This window comes from Pseudopipra pipra, chromosome 1 (assembly GCF_036250125.1).
Source record: "Pseudopipra pipra isolate bDixPip1 chromosome 1, bDixPip1.hap1, whole genome shotgun sequence".
In the NCBI taxonomy this organism is placed as follows: Eukaryota; Metazoa; Chordata; class Aves; order Passeriformes; family Pipridae; genus Pseudopipra; species Pseudopipra pipra.
The window spans coordinates 87,554,059-87,575,177 of NC_087549.1; the positions used below are offsets into that span (position 1 = coordinate 87,554,059).

The 21,119-nt window shown below is 46.6% G+C and overlaps 1 protein-coding gene across 5 annotated transcripts in view; it reads left to right on the forward strand.

Moving 5' to 3' along the window:
• Window positions 1–1,771: 1,771 nt before the first annotated feature.
• The window catches only part of RREB1 (ras responsive element binding protein 1), a 124,345-nt gene continuing 104,997 nt past the window's right edge, over window positions 1,772–21,119 (forward strand). For 2 of the 5 annotated variants that reach the window (XM_064663852.1, XM_064663857.1), the window contains exon 1: window positions 2,454–2,739. Coding sequence is in view for 2 of the 5 variants with exons in the window: in XM_064663843.1 (XP_064519913.1) it covers window positions 1,940–1,979 (40 nt within the window). In the remaining 3 variants the exon portion in view is untranslated. Of the gene's footprint in view, window positions 1,980–2,453; window positions 2,740–21,119 lie in introns of those variants that run through there. The other 3 variants (XM_064663843.1, XM_064663864.1, XM_064663848.1) reach the window with 3 other exon arrangements.

The window sequence follows — 21,119 nt, forward strand, 5'->3', positions numbered from 1 at the left end:
AGACTGCACAAAACTCAGGTGACAAAAATTCAGCCTGCAGAAACCACCACAACAAACACAAGCAGGTTAAAGCTGCAGTTTCGGGTTCTGAATGCATACACGTGTGCGCCTTTCGGTTTTGCAGTTTTGGCTTTTCCAAGTTCCAGCTCACCACACCTGCAGGTGTTTTACTTGGGAGTCCATAAGGGAAGAGAGCTATTCCTGACATGAAGCACAGCTCACGTCTTTGAGACAGGACCTGTGTATTCTGGACTTGTATGCCTTTATCCAGTACTTGAAAAGAATGGTGCAAATGAAGTTAATCATGACATATTACAGGCAACAGACCGTTTTTGAAAAGAGTAGGTTGAGGGCTTACTGCCACATACCTGGAACTTAGCCTTCTTTTCCATGTGAATCCCTTTTCAATGAGGAGATAGGATACCATATAAGCTGGTACAAGCCTTTTGCCCAGAGGTCATAACTTGATTTCTTTAAAAAAAACAGCCAGAGACTTTAGGTTCCATCTCACCAATAGCAGCTTTAAAAGGCCTAGCTTTAGTAGCTTTAGACATAGTGTAAATAACCATTTCCATAAAGTGTAAACGGGTAACTGGTTCCTGCTATACTCATTAGGACACTCCTCGGAAGCAGTATTGGTTTACTTTTTTTTTCCCTATCAAGCTTTCAAGATGGAGTGTTGCCAAATATTTTGGTTTTATGTACTGTTATTATTTGTCACACAACTCTAAACCGGTACTGTCTTTAAAGTGAAAGCCCCACGACTCTCAACACACCTCTCCATCACTTGTTGAGTCGTCTTCTACATCTCTGAACTTCCACTGCAGGGAAAGTGGAGGAAGGACCGTGCATGCAGTGCCGTGCACAGCGCCTGTGCAGCGTGTAACTACCCGTGCTTGCAAGCAGCCGCATCTTGCCTTTGATTAGGAACAACATTTGGACCTCCTGTTCCTGTGCTGATGTTCAGGGTCCTGTTAAATTTCACGTCCTTTAGGTTTCGTCAGCTGGGTGGATGACTGACCCCAGCTGAGACCCAAATCGCGCAAGGACGAAAGTTTCTGAGGAAACAAACAAACACAACCAGAAGCCGACTTCTGCCAGCAGAGCAGCGGGCTGCGGACGCTGTACCTGGTGAGGCACTGGGCTGGGAAGAGGAGGACGCACAGACATTTCCACGGGCAGCGGAGAGCCCCGATGAATTCCTTAAAGCCGGCAGCGCAACACCACCACCGGCGGCTCCGGATGCGCTCCAGCCCCGAGCCGGGGAGAGCCGCCTGCTCGGGGGACACGCACGCCCAGCCCGGACCGTGGCCGCCGGCCGGGCCGAGCCGGGCCGGGCCGGGCAGGGCAGGCCCGCCTGGGAGAGCCCCGGGAGAGCCCCGCGGGCGCGGCCGCCGGAGCAGCGGGAGGGCGCGGGGCGCCGCGTGGCACCTGGCCGCCCCCCCGCTCCCCCCGCGCCTGCCCGGGGCATCCCGCTGCTGCGCTGCCGGGCGCAGGAGGGAGGGAGAGAGGGAGGAAGAAGCGGGGGGGGAGGAAAGTTGTGCTCACTCCTCTCCTTGGAGGCGCCCCTCCCTCCCCGCGACGAGGGCGAGTTAGAGATGCTATTTGCAACAGGCTGCTGCTGCCGCGGTAGCGCGTCCCCGGGAGAGGAGCCGGAGCGACACGTGATGTGTCTCCTTATCAGGGTGCGCGGGGCAGCGCGGGGGCGGGCAGGGGGCGGGGGCGCCCGCGGAGCGCGGCGCGGCGGGGTCCCTAACCGTGCCCATCTCTCCCCTCCAGGGAGGCGCGGAGGACGGGAAGTTAGCGCGGAGTTGATGAACTTTGCACATCCACAGAAACGCCATTTTGATTCCTTTTTCCGGAACAAGTTTGCGGCTCCCTCCCGTGCGCGCTCCCCCCGGCGCGCCCCCGCGCCCCCCCGGCGGCCCATCCTCCCGGCATGTCGCGGCGCAAGCAGCCCAGCCCCAGCAAAGTCCGGCGTAAGTACCGCGGGGCTGCCCGGCCGCCGCGCTCCCTCACAAAGGGCAGGAGCGTGCCTTAACTCCGGAGGGATCTATTTTTTTTTTTTCCTCTTCTTTTCTTTTTCTTAAGGTGAGGGGGGGGAGAAAGAGGAGGAAAAATAAACTTCTTGGAGGGGGCAGGCGCGGGGGTGAGGACGTTGCAGCCTGCCGGCTGGTTGTGCGACTTATTTTTAAAAATGAAATGCTTGTTACTGGGGGGAAAAAGTTTCCTTTAAAAAAAAAAAAAGAGGAGGAAAAAAGTTTGGCTGGCAGCGGTGGAGATGATGATGAGTTCGTGCAGCCTCCCTCTTCCCTTCCCCCGCTCCTCCCTCTCCTCTCCTCCCTCCGCGGCTCCTGTTTTTTTTTTTTTTTTCCCCCTTCCCTGTTGCAGACTTTCTACCAACCAGCGGCACCAGCCGCGGCGTTTTGCCTTCAGGACCTGATGCTCATCCATATTAAACCGTCTGAGCTCAGGAATCCGGCCAGATCATCCCCCCCCTCCTGCTGCAAAGTTTATTTTTAACCAGCCACCGCCACAATTTGGATGGGGCTGCGAGGAAGCAACATCTTCTAGCCCGGCTCGCCCCCGTCTCCCGAGATTGCCTTTTAACTTTTCCTTCGGGCTTATTTTCCTGCCGGCGGTGGCGGCGGGTCCCGCGGCGGCCCCTGCCCGCTGTTCCCGGCTGGGAGGGCCGCGCCGAAGCTGGGAAGTTGGGATGAAGGCGCCCCTTCTTCGCAGGTAGAGCCGGCTTGCGCTGCGCATCTCTCCGCTGACTTTCCGCCCCCCCGGCGGGGCTGGACGGCCGTGCCTGCCCTTCCTCGGCACCCTGATACCTCTCCCCTCTCCTCTCTCCCCCTCTTCCTCACTTTATTTTATTTTTTCCCCTTTCCTCCACTTTCTCCACCCGCTCTCCCGTCCCCCCCCCCCCCCCCCCCGTCCCGGTAGGGACGTGCGTGTCCTTTCCCCTGCCGGCCTGCGCGGCGGGGGCGGGGGGGGAGCCGTGCCCGGGGAGGGTGGGGGGCGCTGCCCCCCCGCGGGTCCCCCCCCGTCCCGCTGCCTTTGTGCGGTGCCAGGAACACATCCCTGTGCGTAGGGGCCATCGGCGGGCAGGGACGCCTGGGCGGCGTCACCACTACAGGAAGGAGCCGGGCAGCATCCGAGGCTGAGGAGGGGTGTCCGGGCCCTCGCCCCCACTCACACCCATCTTGGCGCGGGGGGGGAGGACAGCGAGGCAGTGTTCCCCCCCGTAGTGGCGGTGTTTGGGGTGAAAACAAAGTTGGGGGCGGCGCGGCGGCCGCCCCCCCGCCGCGGTGCCCGGTGCGGATGGGAGCCGGCCGAGACCCGTCTCTCGGGCGACTGCGCTCCCTCCCCATCGCCGTTGCTACGGGCCGGGACAACCCCCCCTCAGCTCCGCGGGGTGAGGATGCGAGGCAGCTCCTCCTGCCCAGTTTGTAACACACGGGCTCGGCATCCCCCCCGCCCTATTCGCTGAGGGTGAGGGGCAGCGGGGGTCGCGGGCCGGGCCGGGCCGAGCCGGGGGGGAGTGCGGCGAGCCGAGATGCTGCAACTTTTTTTTCAGTAGAGGAGGGAGGGTGGTGGACTGAACTTTGTCATGTCGCAGATAAGTTTCCTCTGGCTTCTTCTCCCTGCACTTCTCCCCCGCCTCCCCTCCACACGCACGCTTGATTTTTTTTTTTTTATCTCTCTCTTTTTTTTTTTTTTCCTAAATAATTTTCCCCGTTTCACCTCTCGGCTGCGATATCTTCGCCTGCTCGGCATCCTCGCGGGGTTGCGCAGGAGGAGGAGAGCGCTTCTCCTGGCTCAGCATATTTCCCTGCCCGGCCCGCTCTGCTCGGCTGCGCACCCCGCGGAGGCCCGGGCGCCTCCGTGCCCCGCCGCCCTCCCACGGCCGCGCCGGGGTGTCCGGCCCACGGCTGATGCTCTGGTCCTGCCTGTCCAGGAGCCAGCATCCTGCCCGGCAGCCGCTGAGCTGATTTCTGAAGGGGAGGGAGGGTAGTGTTAGTGGGGGGAGACCAACCATCCAGTTTTAATTCCGACTCATTCTTTTGCCTGTCTTCTCTTGGAGATAAGATCAAGTGTATTTACGAATTTGAGAAAGTAAACTTATAGTTCAGTGTGATTTGGGGGGTGGTGGTCTAGGAGATACAGCAAATGCAGCTGATGTTTCTTACCGTTCCAAGATCCAGCCCCAGCCCCGTGCCTTGGAAAAAAACTTGCCTATTAACAACAGGAGTAGTTGCTAAATAATGCTGTGTTGCCACCCCTACAGTGCACAGTAGACAGCTGTTATGATGGCTGAAGTTTTTTCGTTGAGGTCTGTCGTTTTGACACAAGCACCGAGTTTTGTTACCGCAGTTCCTGTTTTCCACAGGGTCAGCGTGCGTGAAAGGGATGCAGTGACTCAGGGTCAGGCCAGCCATATTTGTTTTAGGTTTTAATTTTCTCTTTGAAGACTTAAGGGTACATAGTCTTTTCTTGGTGTGCCTGCATAATGCCGATTAGCCTTAACGGGAGTTGGGTACATCCAGGAAAGAATAGGCCCTTTTGTTTGTTAGAAACCCAGAAACAGCATGAATCCATCATCCAATCAATCAGAGTACCAGGGCTCTCCCTCACCTGCCGGCAGGGACACATCCAGCTTCTCTTGCTGCGGGGCAGCTGTTCTCGACCGAGTGTGGCCTCTTTTGCTCCCTCACCTTCCTCCTCCTGGCATCCGTATTTGGAACTGAATTCGTATCATGTAGTTGGGAAAACACTCTTAAAGTACAATTGAGTAAATTTTTATTCTGCTCTCATTTCACAGACAGCTTCTAGTAGTCAAACTGTTGTTTGCCCATCAGAAGTCAGTATTTATGGAGCCACTTTTACACATTTTGATAACTAATGACTCTAAATATATATATATGTATGTGGCTTGGTATTAAGGCAGAATAGAGCAGGGTGTTTGCTGACTGTTTTTCTGGGGTTTTTTTGTTTGTTTGTTTTTTCACCTGGACCTGGGTGTTTGAAGCTTTAGTTGCAGATTTCAGTGTAGTGAAGCATCTTATTCTGACTCAGCTCATCCAGGTTGTGTGTCCATTCTTAACTCTTCACAATACTCAGTGACCCTCCGACCAAATGGCTTTTCTTTTTGATTCTGAGGATGAGGAGATAGTTGGAAATTTCAAAACTGGAAAAACTTAATCTCTTTGTTATCCGTTAGTAATATCTGTAATCTCCTTTGGTACCAAAGGCAAGTGCAGTGTTTCCCAAGGTACAGAAACACTGACTTCTGTAGTGCTTTCCTCACTCCTTAAGGATTTTATAATTTTGCATGTGCTGAAGTCATACTACAGTCATAGCAGTAGCTTGACTTTAGTTTGTGAAACTTTCTTGAGGAGAAACAATTTGAGTTGCTCTCAGTTGGATTTCTCATTTAAATAGAAACTGTCGATATACTTAACACTGTATAGATTAAAAACATATAGATAAATCCCTTTGGTTATATTCATTATCCCTTGTAAAAGTAGGTGGTGCTTAGAAGGTCATAGGATAAGTGTTGCTAAGCAGCTAAACAGAAGGATGCTAAAATTAACCTGAGTGTTTTTGAAAGGGATTCACTTTTTAAGTTGCAATAATTTTTTTATTGACTTAAAATACATGTTTTGCTAGTAAGACATCTGAAAAAAAATACTTGGATGCATGAATAAAGCTTTCCAGGGGACTGTGTCAAGTGTTCAGGTTATCTGCATACAGGAGTAATTCTACCCTCCCCCAATATGCCTAAATTTTACTTGATTTGTGCCCTTTGTAAATGTCCTTCCAGAGTTATCTGTTGCTCCAAGAGCATCTGATGTATGTTGGATAGCAGCCTGTAGGGACAGTCTTGGGAAAAAAACTGCAAAGGTTCCCCAGGAACAGACAGAAAACAAGTAAATCCTGTTAGTCTGAAATCTGTGCATGTGCGGAAAAAGCCCCTTTTAACTTTTTGATGAATGATGCCTAAGTTTGGAAATCTGTGTTTTAGGTGTACACTCTTTAAAACATGTGAAATCATGTCTTCTTCTTTCAGCACAATAAAGGTTGTTTTGAAATGAGTGTATTATTGAACCGTGTTACTAGACCAGTTTGCAACGGCTGCCTTGTTGTGGTAGTTTCTTGCTTGGGAGATAATTGTAGAGGAGGATGGTAGTGCTGCATTTTGTTCTCCTGAAGGTAGTGAGAATGTCTGTTGCTCTCTGTCTTTTTAACTCCTTTCTGAATTCAAGCAAGATGGTCAGTCATAGGATTACTGCTTTAAAATACACCTTGTCAAGAGTATTCTACAGCTTGGAAAAGGGCCAGGAACTGCTTCGTGTTCTTTTGAGTACAGCTTTATCGTGGATGGAGTGCTCAGGTACCCTGCAGCTTTGCTGGAAAGTGTCTTAAGGAGCAGATGTAAACTTTGAGGGTGAGAAGGAATTATTTTCTGAGACGATGCAACAGCTTGTTTCTTGCTTTGAGGTGGGAGACTGGGCTTGTCTAGTTGTTGTTCAGCAGTTAAAGCAGATTTTCGTTGGGGAGGCATATGAGGAGTCCTGTCTCTCTGTGGGTTGTTTTATTTTGTTTGGTTGGCTGTTGTTTTGTTTTATATATCCTATATAAACCAGCATCTATGGGAGCTGTGGCTTCCCCCCCACCTGCACATTTAGAAGCATCTTTATGGGCAGTGATTTCAAAGGCAGGTCTTGGGTATCTTTGGAAATGCCACTCTGGTGATACACAGAAAAGTTAGCTATTTGTGTGGAGCCAGGATGGGCTTGAAGTTTGCAGAGCTTTGTCAGGCCAAGTTTGGCTATCAGCATTTGATTACAAGTGAACATAGGTGAGGTTGGCCAAGGTGGGAAGTGCTGGCTCTGTTCTGGGATACTTCTGAACAGGAATTTCAGGAGCATTGACTCTTTGTTCTTCTTTGGTGCAAGAAATCTGATGATGGCTTATCTTTGATGTCTGCCAGTCACAATGTTTTTCCCACCTGAAGGTGTTCCCTCTACCTCACCCTACCACTCTGTTTTGAATAGCAACATTTGAAGGCCAGGGACTTAGAAGAGTGCGAGGTTCTGAGACAGCAGCATCTCACCCCCCTTCCCTCAGCATTTTACTCTGAGCAGGGTGACAAAACTTATTTAGAGCTTGTGCTAATGCTTTATTATGAAATGTTGAAAGTAGAAATAATTGCCAGCTGGGGCATATGCTCTGGACTCCTGTTGGGTGGCTTGTTCCTGTTGTGGTGGAAAAGGGGCAGAACAAGGAAAAGGGCCTGGACAAAAGGGAGAAGAGTCAGTGGGATACTTGGCTCGTGGCTGTGCTGGTATGAAACCTGTTAGAGCAGCCTCCTGCAGTCAGAGAGGAATTGTTCTGATGTCACTGAGCAACGCCTGGACCTGTGCTTCCTTTAGAAACAACACAGGCCTTCAGGTGTATCCTGCTTTTTTTTTTTTTTTTTTAATAAGGACATTTCAGCTTTCAGGTTGGCCAGCCTAGCAATCAATAAAGGTGGTTGCCTTTGAATAGGTGCCTTACCAAAATACGTAGTTGATGGGTGGTGACTGTTTATTCAGAGTGATTCAACTAAGTAAGGCTAAGAGAATCTGAATACCTCTTTAAAGATGTAGAGAGAGGCAGCTGTTTCAAAAATAGGATTCATCTGCAGAGTCCCAGCCATCCACAGAGGTGCTACAGCAAGGGAAAAGAAAAGCTGTCAAAATCCCCCAGGGCATTGTTAGGCTTCTGAGCTAAAATAGGTATTCCAAGGACCATTAGAGAGGGAGGCCTTTTAGGCCTTGATGGCCTCCCCTGTCTCCTTTGCAGATCCTCCCGTAGAAGCTTGTGGAATGCAACTTTTAAATTCGTTTTCCTGCACCTAACCTTACTGAGCAAAAATGTTTTGTGTTTAATCTTATTTAATTATTTACTTCTATAATCTCAGGATTTTGAGAGATCCTTTTCCTTTTGAAGAAGACATCCCCATGTCCTGCTGTCTGAAATTTCTTTGTAAGGTCCATTTGCTCGAGGGATGTTATTTGTGTAGAGCTGTCAAAAAGTGTGGGAATGGTGCTTGCACACAATGGCCAAGTGAATTGGCAGCGTGATTTCTGTCAGCTTTGAAAAGTGGCAGTTAGACTTTTAAGTTACTCTGGGTAAGAAGTGTGTTAGGTGTCGTGGGCATTTTATATGCTGATGTGCCTGAGTGACTTGTTAATTTGGTTCTAAAAGCGAAAGGTGTTTTGTGATTAATAGTGGAATTGCCAGGCTCTCATAAATGTAAGGCTTCTCCACTTGCCAGCTCCTGGGAGATATTTTAACAGGTGCTCTCTTGAAACACCACAAATGTAGGTGTTTCAGGAATGGGGGCTTGCATCATCTGTCCTTTGAACATGGAGGATGATCAGCTATTGACAAACCTTTTTTTAGTTAATTTAGGTATGTGCTTCCTCCCTGAGGACGAGAGAAGCAAAATGTTCACATTGAAGTGTAGGTGGCCGTTGCTTTTATCATGTGTGATTAGCTGACTTTAACTCTAGCCCTTGTTAGTCCTGTTTCATACAGCAGGTGATGTCAGTGTTCAGATGTATCGGTACCTGGGAGTGCTTTGCTCAGAGCACTTGCATCACAGCAATAAATTCCATTACTCTGTTCAGGCTGAACACCTTCACACTGGTAACATTAGGGCTTGGACAAGGGAGAACTGCTTTGGAGTTTGCACCAATAAGCTACAGTACTTCCTTGTATTTCCTTTAGGGAGCAACATCACTTTTAGTTTGGACCACTCACGGATTTGGGTAGGGGAAAGAGCCTGGTTTAGGTTCCTCTTTTTGTTACACAAAATGTGTTTTCTTCATTAAATTAAGTTCATCATGTCTCAGTGCTCTTTGTGTTTCAAGAACAAGAAGCAGCTGGGACATGAATATCTGTGTGCTGTTCTTCATTCCTGTGTGCATTTTTTTTCTGATATTGATGCAGTTGCCGGTGTATTGAGGAAACACACAAGATGTCTGTGATGTCTTGTGCATGTGCTTGCCTGCTTCGTCCCCTCCTTCTCCCCAAATACATTAAGGTATCCTGAATTGTTTTTCAGCTGGATAACTTGCAGCACAACTCACATATTTAGCTGTGTATACATCCTTATGCTTTTGGGTGGAAGGGAGGAGAGCTGCAGGAGGAGGGTTGCTTTTTAAGTGAGACACTGAAGAATCAGGAAGGGGAAGCATGTGCCATAGAAGCCAGATGTAGAAGAGCTGTAGCTGGGTTACTAAGCGCTTCCATTTGTGAGATTTGACTGTATTTTCCAGGGGAAGTACTATGAGTGTGATGACAAGTGCTCCTCTACAGAGATGTAACTTATGTCTTGTATTTAGTTGATTTGGAGAATATATTTCTTTTCGTCTGTTTTCTTAACCACTGCAGGTATCGTTTGGTTTTCCTCCTTATCAGATGGCCCAGCCAGGTGTTGCTAAGTACATCTTACTACATTGCCAAGTGAGGTTCAAGACTGTGGTCCTTGGCAGGTTCTGGAACAAGTCTTGGAGCAACTTCCCAGCCTTTACAGCAGATAGGTGGCTTTTCTGCTTGGTAAGGTCTCCTGTCAGTCTTTGAACTGTCAGGAGCCTGACTGTCCATGCTTCAAAAGGGTAAAGAGAGCTCTACCACAGTGCCCCTTTTCCCTATTGTAAACTTCCTTTATCGTTGGAAACTCTGCTTTTCTTCAAAAAGTAAAGAATTTATTTTTGTATCAGTGCTACCTACACTTTATGGGAGAAATATTCTCCATCCTCTGTCTTTGTTCCTCCTTTTTGCAAAATGGCAGTGTCTCTACTGAACACGAAGTGGCTACCATGTTTGACCTAAGCAGGGGGTGAATTTCTAGGGGTGAGTGAAACGATCCGTACCTCGGAGTGGATGCCAGTTACCCTGGGAGGAAGCCATGCAGATTATAAACTCTGCAGGAAGGAACTGGCGGATTCTGTAAACTCCGCAGCCTCCGTAACTGCAGTTTCAAGCAGTTCCCAATCTCTACTTGCAAACCTTTTGGAACTTGTAAGCTCCTTAAATCTAGTGGCTGAGAATTTTCCATGGTTCTCTTTTCTCTCAGGAAAGAAAAAAAGTTAGAAATAAATGGCAGGGTTACTCATTTTACATGCTCAAAAGCCAACAAATGAAAGTTAAGGTGTTCACAGAACAATTAAGTGGACCCAGCTGAACACAGATTATGCCCCCTTACAGTTGCTGTTACATGTTTAATGAATCAATAGATGTGTAAATAGTATGTAGAAGTGGAAAACGTGGCTTCATTTGAATCAACAGCAAAATTCTTTTGGGCTTCACTGGACTAAGATTTTATGCAGCGTATATGCAGCTGAAAGCTCTTGAGCATTCATAGCATGAAAGATGCCAGGAAACTTTTGAAAAACTGAAACACTCATAGTGTTTTTCTGGGTTTTTTTGTGTTTGAAATTCCTACAGGTGTAGTTACAAAGTCAGCGCATCTGTTTTCAGTGCTTGTTTGATAAACAGCAAACTGAATTTGTGATATAATAGCCTACTTTGGCTAAATTCTCTTCCATCCAGATTTTGGGCATCAGAAAGTATAGCTAGTGCTACAACCGTTTCCTAAATCCTGGAGGCTGTGCTTTAACTTTCTCAAGTGTATTCACTCTGGTGAGTGGGAGGAGGACTTGCCCTTCCCAGGCCCATCCTTCCCTGCAGGAAAAGGGGAATGTAGAAAATTCTCCCTGAGGATGGATCTGGGACAGAGATGGCCCCTGTGTGTTTGGGGCCAGAGTTTTTATTTGCACCATTGCGTAACTTCTAATCTCCATAGGAAAAGATGCGGGTTAGTAGATTTGCAATGCCACAGACTTGAATACGGTCATGGTCTGCCTGATAGCCAGCATGTGCTAGTATTGCATTGTAGATGTACTGATGCCTTCCTGGGATCATCCTAGAGATCCAGAACAGAAGGATCTGCTGTTGGCTGACTTTCGACCTCATGTGTTGGCAGCCTCTCTAGTGGTTGCACTGCCTGAGTCGACTGACTTGCAGTAAGTGTTTCCGTTTGTGTGCTCACTGCCTTTTCAAAATGATTGCTAAAAAATATTTGGGCCAAAAATAATCTACACTGAACAAGAAGATGCCAGCAGCATGTGAGAATTGCATGCTGTAGTTACTGTCCCAGCTAGTAATTCAAACAGAGCTGCACAGATGTGGATTAGGAAAGTCCAGACTGCTGATTTAAAAATTTCCACTATTTCTGGTAATGGATGTTTATATGAGCTGCCTAGTCCAAAGACCCAGGAAATGAACTGGTGGTGGTCTTTGTTTAATTCCTGGTATACAGATGCCAAGTGTTATGCTTTGATTTCCTACTCTGTAAACTCTTCAGGGCAGGGATCAGCATTCAATTACCGAGTTTTGAAAAGCCACCTAACATGCTGCGGAACCGACCTGCTCGGCACTGCCTCAGTATAAATGTTTAATTGTAACTATCTTCTTACCCCATAGTGGAGCCTTTCCAGATACCAACGTAAAGGCATGCTGGGAACCTGCACTGCTGCTGCTGAGGTGTCTCCTTATAAACAGACAGCTTTGGTTCCAAGGTAGCATTTGGGCAGCTCTCATAGATGCTTTTTTTGCACATGAGGGACAGATTATTTATTTATTTTCTAGGTAGTATAGGTACAAGTATATACACATGTTCAGGGGTCTGTGTCTGGTCGTTTGGTTTAGAAGCAAATAAGCTCCAGGCTTTAATATGTGTTTTAAACCATCATAGTCAGATCATGTCCTTCTCTCTCCATTTTGCTTTAAGTCTGTATGTAAAAGTGGCAAATGCCAAGGTTCCGAAATTAAGAAATTAGAAGAAGAGACTGGGAATAGAAAGATGTCATCCCCTCAGTACATCACCTTCCCAAGACTGAAATGAAGTGCAGTTGCTGGCTCTTATGATTCACAGAGTAATCTAATTCTGTTGCCTTGAATGACTTGTGTTATAGTTTTAAACTGAATTCTTAAATCATCCCCAAAGTGATGGACATATCATTTGTTATGTTTATACAGCATGAAAGCATATGGAGTAATGGAAACATCTAGAAATTAGACCTCCAGAGAAGACTCCCATTTTAATCAGGTTACTCACTTGGATTAAACCAACCTAAATTTAAAAAACGTGAGCTCAAGTACTAAACTAGTTGCATTTTCAGCACTCCAGGGCTCCATCTGGGAGTTTATCGGTGTGGTGTTGTAGTCTGCCAGCTTTGTAGGAGCAGTTTGGTGTTACTAAGGTTGGAATAAGCTGATGTCAGATTTTTGTCTACAGTGCATAGCAAGTAGAGGTCAAACACTTGTACAGCCAGTGATACTATGACTTGTTAAGAATGTACGCAGCAGGTCGCTTTTCAAAACATCTTTTGAAAAGCAGCCTGCGAGAGCAGTGCCATGTAGAAGAGACATGCATCTTCCTCTGGCATCAGCAAATGGATGCATCCTATCACATTGGAGTGCTGAGCATGTTTAGTCATGTTACTGTAATAAGCTCTGGGAACTGGAATGGGTTCTGCCCTGTTGTGCTTCAGGAAGATTTGAATGAATCTGACTGGTTTGTTCCAGGGAAACTCGTGTTTCTGTCTGCTGCCTTTGTGCTCAATACAGAGAAGGAAGGAGTTGAGTTTGTTTCTTGGCTGAAGGGGGGTTTCTTTGCAGTTTAGGATTGCTAACATTACTTTACTTAAATTCTTATTCCTTAGAAGAGGTAAAACTAAAAGTGTGACTCCTAGAATTATCAGTGTTTCTGGTGCTGATAGTGTACAGACCTGCTTGGTTTTGAGACTCTCCTTTGCCCAGATAAACTGAGTATTAGGGATCTTTCTTGTGCCTCCAGCCATAGCCTTCAGGCATCCCTATTTCTCCTGCCCTAGTGAATCATCCTCCAACATACACAGATGTAAATTTTAAATGTGCCATGGTGGGGGTTATGATCTTTATCCATTTCTTTTTTGTCTTAACACAGCTTATCCTGATAGCTCTCGAGGTATTTTCTAAATTTGCTGGGGTGTGTGTGTATGTCTCTGGCAAGTCTAGATCAAGCCAAGCACTGATCCTGCAGACACTTTAAACACAGATATAATTCTACTTAAGTAGGTTGTTCCATTTAAGTCAAAATGCTGGCATGGGCAAAGTTAGGGGAAGTGTTTCAGGACCGGGGCCTGCATTTTGCTTTCAGGAAAAGTATTCCTGACTCGAACCAGAATCTTTAACCCATGTGAGCCACAGCTCCAAGTTTGTTTCACTGACTCGAGTTCCTGACCTGCATGAGGAGGCATTGCTCGGCCCAAGGAAGTGTCACAGGTTTTGCAGCCTGAGGAGAGTTCGCTTTGAAGAAAGCCAGCAAGAAACGTGGCCACGAAGCCAAACTTCTTCAGCATATGGTGTGTGCAAGAGTTAAATCAAAGTACTCCAGCAGCTCATGTGCTCTCTGTGTGCGCATAGTTTCCTAATCTTGACATGGGGTCTGAGCTGCAGGCTCCAAGGGTGTATGTGAAGTTGGCTTGGCTGTCACCTTTTCACTCCCCGGATCTGGCTGTGGCTCAGCTCGGGGACACGCCGCGCCACTGGGATTACCAGCTGCGGATAGCCAGCTGCCTAAAACCTGCTCTTGTGGGACTGGCTGGGCCGAAAGGTGCCCTGGCACACCTCACCTGCCCTCGCACTGTTTCTTCCCTTGTGGGGAGCAGTAGAGGGAAGAAGTGCTGCAGTGGCCCTTCTCCTGTGCCTGGAAGATGTCTTGCACCCGCTTTGTGCACTTGGGTGATCTGGATGCACTTTCTACTGCTCTGCTATCATCGTTTGGCTGGAGAACAGCTGCCTCCATGGATGGGTCTGCTTTAAAACAGGGGAACAGCTGTGCAGAGTGGTCTCTGGTGCTGGCAGGCTGTCTCTGCACGTGGGGGAGAGGAAGGGCAGAGCACATGTTTTTCTCCTCTAGGTGACAAAGTCCTAAGGGCAACTTGTGCTTTGGCTCTCCGGGAAGAAAAGCTGCAGTTCCTTCAATCCACAGCATGCTGTCAAAAATTGCCAGGCATTTCTGACCAGGGGCTGGAAATGAAAGCAGCCTTTTTTTTTTCCACTTAGGTTTCTTTGGAAAGGCTGCCAGTGGCCACCTCGCTCCACCCTGCAGACGTGTGGGCGGGAGTGGGGGTAGCCGACAGGAGGGAACATCACCAAAAAGGCAGAGCAACTTGGCTCGTGGCCACACACAGGAGCAGGAACAGCTGCCTAGATGGCCCCCGGAGCCTCACTGATGTCAGCATAACCAGTGCTCCTTAAAACACAGCACTGTGTGTGGGGGGTGAGGGGGAACAAGGCTGGGAGCAGCTTTAGGGGGTTAAGCAGTACATAAAACAACCTCCATGAATCTTACCCCCCCCTCCGCTTCAAACCAGACATTTACTTTCTATAGGAGTGGGAAGGTTTTGAATGAATGAGTGAGAGTTATGAGAAATTCGTAAAACAAGTCACGGAAAGCAAGGAGGAGAAAGAATAGACATTGTAAAGTTTGTATGTGGCTGCAGCGTGTCTGTTTGCTTGGGTTTTTTCCTTTTAAGAAAAGTGTGGCTAGGAACAGTTTGGCACTGTTGGATAAATCTCCCCTATGTTGTCTCTGAGAACCTGTCATGCTGTGACAGATCATATTGTCAAACATCATATCGTATTTGAAAAGTAGCTGGCTTGCCTTGGGATGCCGTATGAAATACGGCAGGATGTGGCATCCTGCAGGGAGCATGTCATGTGTGCTTGCCTGGCCTCCTGCGCGTGCTTGAGCGGAGGAAGGGAATGCACATCAGAAGAACACAGTTGTTCACAGCTTCCTTCCACTCCCCTTGGTTGTTCCAGGGAGACAGCACTTGGCATTACCCATGAGGTTTACTGATGCTGCCTTTCCTTGTATGTTGATAACCAGGTTCCCTGATGGTGATGCCTCTGCATGGTTAAGGGGGAGAGGGGGGACTGTCTGTCTGACCTCCACGATGTAGGGTCAAAGTTACCCCGTCACAGGTAACATACAGGATGAATGCGAGTTTCTCTCAGGCCTGAGATGGCTTCTTCCAGTTTAGTAGCTAATACAGCAGTTTCTAAAAGTCACAAGAGAATCTGACATGTAGCTGGAAGTGTTGAGGGAAGAGGATACCAGCTTTTCCAGAACTGTGCAGCTCAGTCACAGAACGAGGTTGGACTGGACATGGAACTGGATTCCAGGGTGACGTGGTGATTGCAGCCTCTGCCGGCTTTGCTTCTTCCCACAGCTGGGGAGTTGATTTTCCCAGTAAGCCTGTGCCAGCACAGTGCTGCTCCGAGTCTTGTGGTGTTATCCCAACACAGAAGTCGTGCTTGAATTGCTTGCAAAGTGGTATGCAGCACGCAAATGTAGGCGACAGGGGTGAGCCAGCCTACCCAGGCTTGTTGCAAAGCTGAATTTGCAAAATGCTGTCTCCATCAAGGGCGATGTAATAATAAGTTGCAGAGATTCCGTCTTGAAAAACAAGCAGTGTAACACAAGCATTCGGGGAAGAGGGTGTTGTGCTCTTTTATGCGGTTTATGCTTTTTATTAAATCAGGTAAACTTTACCGGTTGGATTAACATTTCCTAGATCTTTCCAGAATTCTTGTAGTAATTAGGAAAAATGACAGAGGGTCACGGCCCTCGTATGGGACCAAGTAAGCATCTGGTCACATTCTTTTCAACTGGGACAGTGGCATGAAGAATTTCTTTACCGAAGGTCACAGAGGGAGACAGTAAGAGAGGCAGAAAAAGAGCTCAAGTGCTCTAAATCCAGTCTTGTGTCTCCACCATTAGATCATGCTTCCTGTCTAGGTAGATGAACCCACATAAAAACCTTGGTTCACAAACAGATGACATTCAAGTACTACCAGCATTGTAAAATACAGCTAGGACTAATATATTTGCTCTGACTTTCATCTTGAGTGCCTGGTGGAACACCTGTAAGTATTTACATTTTAACATGAGCTTTTGTGCTTGTGAAAGCAGACAGTTTGACAGCATTGACCTCTCACACAAAAGCCTGAATAAGTGATGAACTTCCAACAAATCCATGACCTGAACTCTGCTGGATGCATATTGAAGGCAACAAGTTAATATGGCCTGTGGCAATACCACAAGAGGACTGGCTCTGTGCTGGGCTCTTCTGCTAGAGGTGGTCCACAGGCGAGCCTCTAACCACTATCCCTACTCAAAGGCCTGGAAGTAAGTGTGCCTGTACTCGCTGGCTAGCTGAGGGCCTCAGGCAAATGTCTGATGCAGAAAAGACTTAATTTTTTTTCTGGAGATTTCCCATCCTGCTGCTCTGGTCTGACCGTGTGTGATGGGCTTGGTTGGTGTTGCAGAGAAGGCAGAAGAGTGGATGTGTCTCCTCCCTCCCAAGCGGCGCACTTCAGAGTTTGCTGTGCTTAAATTGAATTGAGTGGTAGTTAAAACTTCAATTATGGGCAGCTCTGGAGTTGGATGTGTCTCTGCTGCAAGTGTGGTAACCACTGGCCATCAGACAGGGATGACAGCCCTGGTATAGTAACCTCTGAAATCACCCTGACCTGAATCACATTGAAGCTGTGGCTCTGGCGACGTTTCTTCAGGACCGCCCTGCCCTGGAATGAGTAGTTCCTGGTACCTGCTCCTCCAGTGAAACTTGGGTTCAGAGCAGAGGATGCCTCCTCAAGCTGACAGAAATGCCTCTGGATCTGTGGTATAAGGTTTTTTTAGTTCTGTGCGAAACTCTGTGGAGTAAGTCAGGCTGCATTTTTTGCCTGCAAAACTGAAAGCCAGAGGGAGTCCTGCTTGTGACTAGTACCAGGTCACACTAAAAGCCCATCTGGCCCAAGATGCTGATCGATGTGGATTTATCAAAACAGAGTATGGCAAGAGGGCACCTATTAATGATGCTTTCCTGATAGATTTGCAGTCTATCAGCAAAATGCAGCTTCTGGAATCTCTTGAGCCAAGGGGTTTCAGTATTCAGGTTTAAGAATGCTTTTTTTGTGAGCTTGTCCAGTGGCTTTTTAAACCTATACTGACACTTGGTATGTAGTGATGCTGAGTTTTGCTGTTTATCTACATGCTCCATTGGAAAGGAGGTGAAAAATCGATTTTCTAAACCTGCCATTTTATGCTTCCACTTAATACCGTTTAGGACTTAGATTAAGGGAAATAGCAAGTATTCATTAACTACCAGCCTTCTCCACACCTTTCAGTATTTTGTGGCCCTCTGCTGTGTCATCTCTGTGGCCTTCCTCCCAGGCTGGAGTCCTGATCTGAGTATCCATTATTATGCATTTGTTCCATACTTTTAATTACGTTGTTCACCAACACTTGTTAAAGCTTTGGTTTGCCTTGTTAACATCTATCACAGACACATGCCAGAAGTACTTTATTTGCCTACGTATTTATTGCCATAAGACATACACTTGGACAGTATTAAAGATTTCCAGGTGCTGCTATGATTCTCCATCAGCTTTTTTGGGAAACTTTCTCAATGTTGACAAGTTGCAGTCAGAAGATGCTAATTAGTGAGGTTCTTTGCAGGTCTGGCTCAGTTACTTCTATCCTGATGGCTTGATAACTGCTTGTTTACATGGTGCTTTGCTTGCTGCTTTCCTTCCCAAATACACTGCTGGTTTCTAAGAGCAATGTCCCTGTATCCCTCCACTTCATATGCCCCTTCCCTCTCTCCCAGTCCCCACCCCCCTCGCCCCCCCCCTCTAAACCTTGAAAAATGCAACTTGTCCAGAGACAAGGGACATTTGTCCTTGCCAGTTCTGGGAGTATTTCTTTAGGATCTTTAGGATCCACTCCACAAGTGATCTTACCCCCAGTAAGGTTTGCCTGCTTTCCAATGCTTGACTGCTGATTGGGGATGATGACTAGGGTTCATCCATCCGTTTAGTCTCAGCAGGTATCAGAGGAATTGTTTTGAGATCACAGAATTAAAATGTTTATTGATGTAACTATGCTATGTTTCCATCCTTTTTTTTTTTTTTGGTAGTCTGCCAACCCACTTGTCCGCCTGTAGGACTGGTCCATGTTGGTGGACTTCAAGATCTTAATTTTTGCAACCAAAAGAAGTTTGTTTCAGTACTGACCTTACCATTACTGTTTACTTATATTAGATTGTTCCCAGGGTGCTTTACAAACTGGTGCCTACAAGGCTAATGAAATGCAGTCACTTCTGAAGTGGGGAGTGAGAAAGGAGAGGTTTAGATCAGGTCATGCTAACCCCTTTCTCTGTGTAAAGTGCTGCACATTCTTCACTACTGACATGGCCTAAAAAGGAACCTTTGCTTTTAAAGCCCTACCTTAACCTGCCTACCAAATGATGTGTACTGCTTGATTTGTGTTTCAGCTGATGAAAACTTTATTCCAGCTTGCCAGAACTGGGAACTTAGTTGCAAGGGAGATGGTAGTGATTTCAAATCTTTTGGTATGAAAGCCTTTCACAATGAGAACTCAGCTTTATCTAGGTTACTTACTCCCTTTATTAAGCCTCTCAGGATTGATGAAATGTAGTAGTCTTAGGAGAAACAAGCCTTGTTCATCATGTAGTACTGATTTATAAGTATAATCTTTGAAGGTTGCTGTGTGTAAAGCCATTCCAATAAACTGTTCAGCGCTTAATGCTGAGCTCTGTGGCTTCTCTGAATTATATAGCATTTGGAAGTAGCATACATATGTGTTTGGAGAAAGGCAAACTTTCCATTTAAACTATCAAGTTGTGGTTGTATTTCTTATTGTTGAATTTAGAGCTCCTCTTTTATTTCTCTGCTGCTGCTCTAAGCATTTAGTATCTTAAATTTAAATTTAATATCCTAAAGGCCCTGTGAGGAGCAAGGAGTGGAACCCTAGTATGGCATATGCTTTGCAGGTGTCTCTCTGTTCTTGGGTGTTAGATCAGGAAAACCTAAAAATAAACATAAAATTAAGTCATTGTGTATGTGTAAGCAGGAGGGCATGTTTATGTTGCTTTAATTAGAACTATTTTCTCAACTGCTTGTTTTCTTAGAGTATGTATTCTAAATAATAAAGATTTTAAATATCTTAAAGGTATGCCTTAAAGTGCTAGGCCAAAAAGCTGATAAGGACTCTTTGTATTTGTCCCTCTGTCTTATGAAAGTTCAGTTTTGGCTCGATCAGTTCTCTTCTCTGGATTGCTGTGCAGCTGATTCAGTTGTGCTGGCACAAGGAGGCAGAAGAAGACATAGCAGAGAAGGACAGGACTTCTGATTGCAGTGCAGGTAGAATAGGTTTTAAAAGCCTGTGCAAGCATCATTAAAAAGGCTGGTGCTCAAACCATCCGAACCATCATGTCTTTCGACCGAAGCAGTGGCCAGGATGAAAAGTAGAAGAATCAACTGGAATACCCTTTTGTCAGTTTATCTTTGAAGGGGCCTCAAGCCAACCTTGGATGAAACAAGATGCATTGCCTCCTAGGATGGATCCTTGAATCCATGCAGCAGTGTTGCTGGGTTGATGGATTTCTGTACACGGAGCCTAATCCAAGCTCTGCTCCATGGGTGGGGGGTGATTAGCAATGTCTGTTTTTATCTGTCCTTCTACATAGGAACTACATCTGCTGTGTTGTTGGGCTTAGGATCTTTGCTGGCTTGGAGCTGTGGTGTTGAAAAACCAGCACAACCATTTTGGATTTTTTTTTAAAGATTTTTAACACGTAGATTCTTACCTTCATTCTGGCTTCCAGCTTCGTTGAAGTGAGCATCCACTCCACGGCTACTGTCAGTTCGTGGGTATCTCTATGCTGTGATTCCAGTAACTGTAAGAGTGGCAGGCTTATGTTAATAGAGTCACCTTCCCCTGCCCCTCACCTTTTGCTTTTCCCAGTTGCCACTGTCAAACTTGCCCTCCCCCCCCCCAAACATTGTGGTGTTTGCCTTTAAAGACTGTATTTAACACCACTTGTATTCAAGCTTTTTCCCTCCACCACTTCAAGGCAAGTATTCTTCCAGGTATGTGACTACAAACAATGCAAATGGAAAAATCTCAGTGGAGATCTGTGCATGATGTTTTTTATCTCTTTGAAGCTGCCTTTTTTTTAAGCGTCTTTTGATATTTAGGTATTTCCTCCTAGCCTTCCCCTTTCTGGTGTGTCTTTGCCTTAATAACTAAAAAAAAATCATCATGATGTTGAATTACTGACTTCAGAATGGTTTCCTTGGCAACCTAAATGGCATTTGACATCACAGGATGAAGAAGCAGCAAAATCAGCTTAAGGAAGGGTGTTTGGGTTTTTTGTTTTGGTAATTTGTTTACCCCCTCACCTCTGGCAGCTCATTGCTGCTGTTGTAATCTTCCAAGATGCTGATACAAGGGTTTATGGGGTTTCTCTGTAAGCCTTATCTCTAAAATGTTCTGAGTAGCCAGTCCTCTTTCATTTTTTCTGTCTTTCGAGAATCCTACCTCACCAACTTTTGTTTTGGTCAATAAAGGGGAAGCAAACCATAGGCTTTCCCTGGCATGGGAATGAGCAGCTGAAGGAAAGGAAAGAGCTTCTGGAGAGGTGCTGACCTTCAGTGCAGGTGGCACAAAACTACATGCTGTTTGTATCAAGAAGCTTGAGAGTTTTGTCTGTGAAGATAGTCTCGTCTTCCCACTTTACCACACATTCTTTGTTTGCCGTCTTGATGCAAATCTTGTTATTGCATTAGCTGTGCAAAAAAGTCTAGAAATCAGGTCTCCTTTAGCTGTTCTTTCTGTTTGCAAGTAAATTTCCATCTTCAGAGAGTATCTTTCTTAAGCATGCTTGATATTGTAAGGAGATCATGTTTCATTATGTAAGATTGTGGTCCAGGTTTTGTTCTGACTGGACTAGTAGAAATCTGGTGCAGTTTTGCCAGTGACGGGTCAGCATCTTTTGTGGAAGAAGCCGGTTTGAGTAGCCAGTATCAATCACAGCCAGAGACACCAGCTTAAAGAAAACAGGAATGAAGACTGATGTAGGTTTTGTTGGAATGCCCAAGATAGGGAACTAAACATACACTAAAAGCCAAGTAAGTGAAAAAAC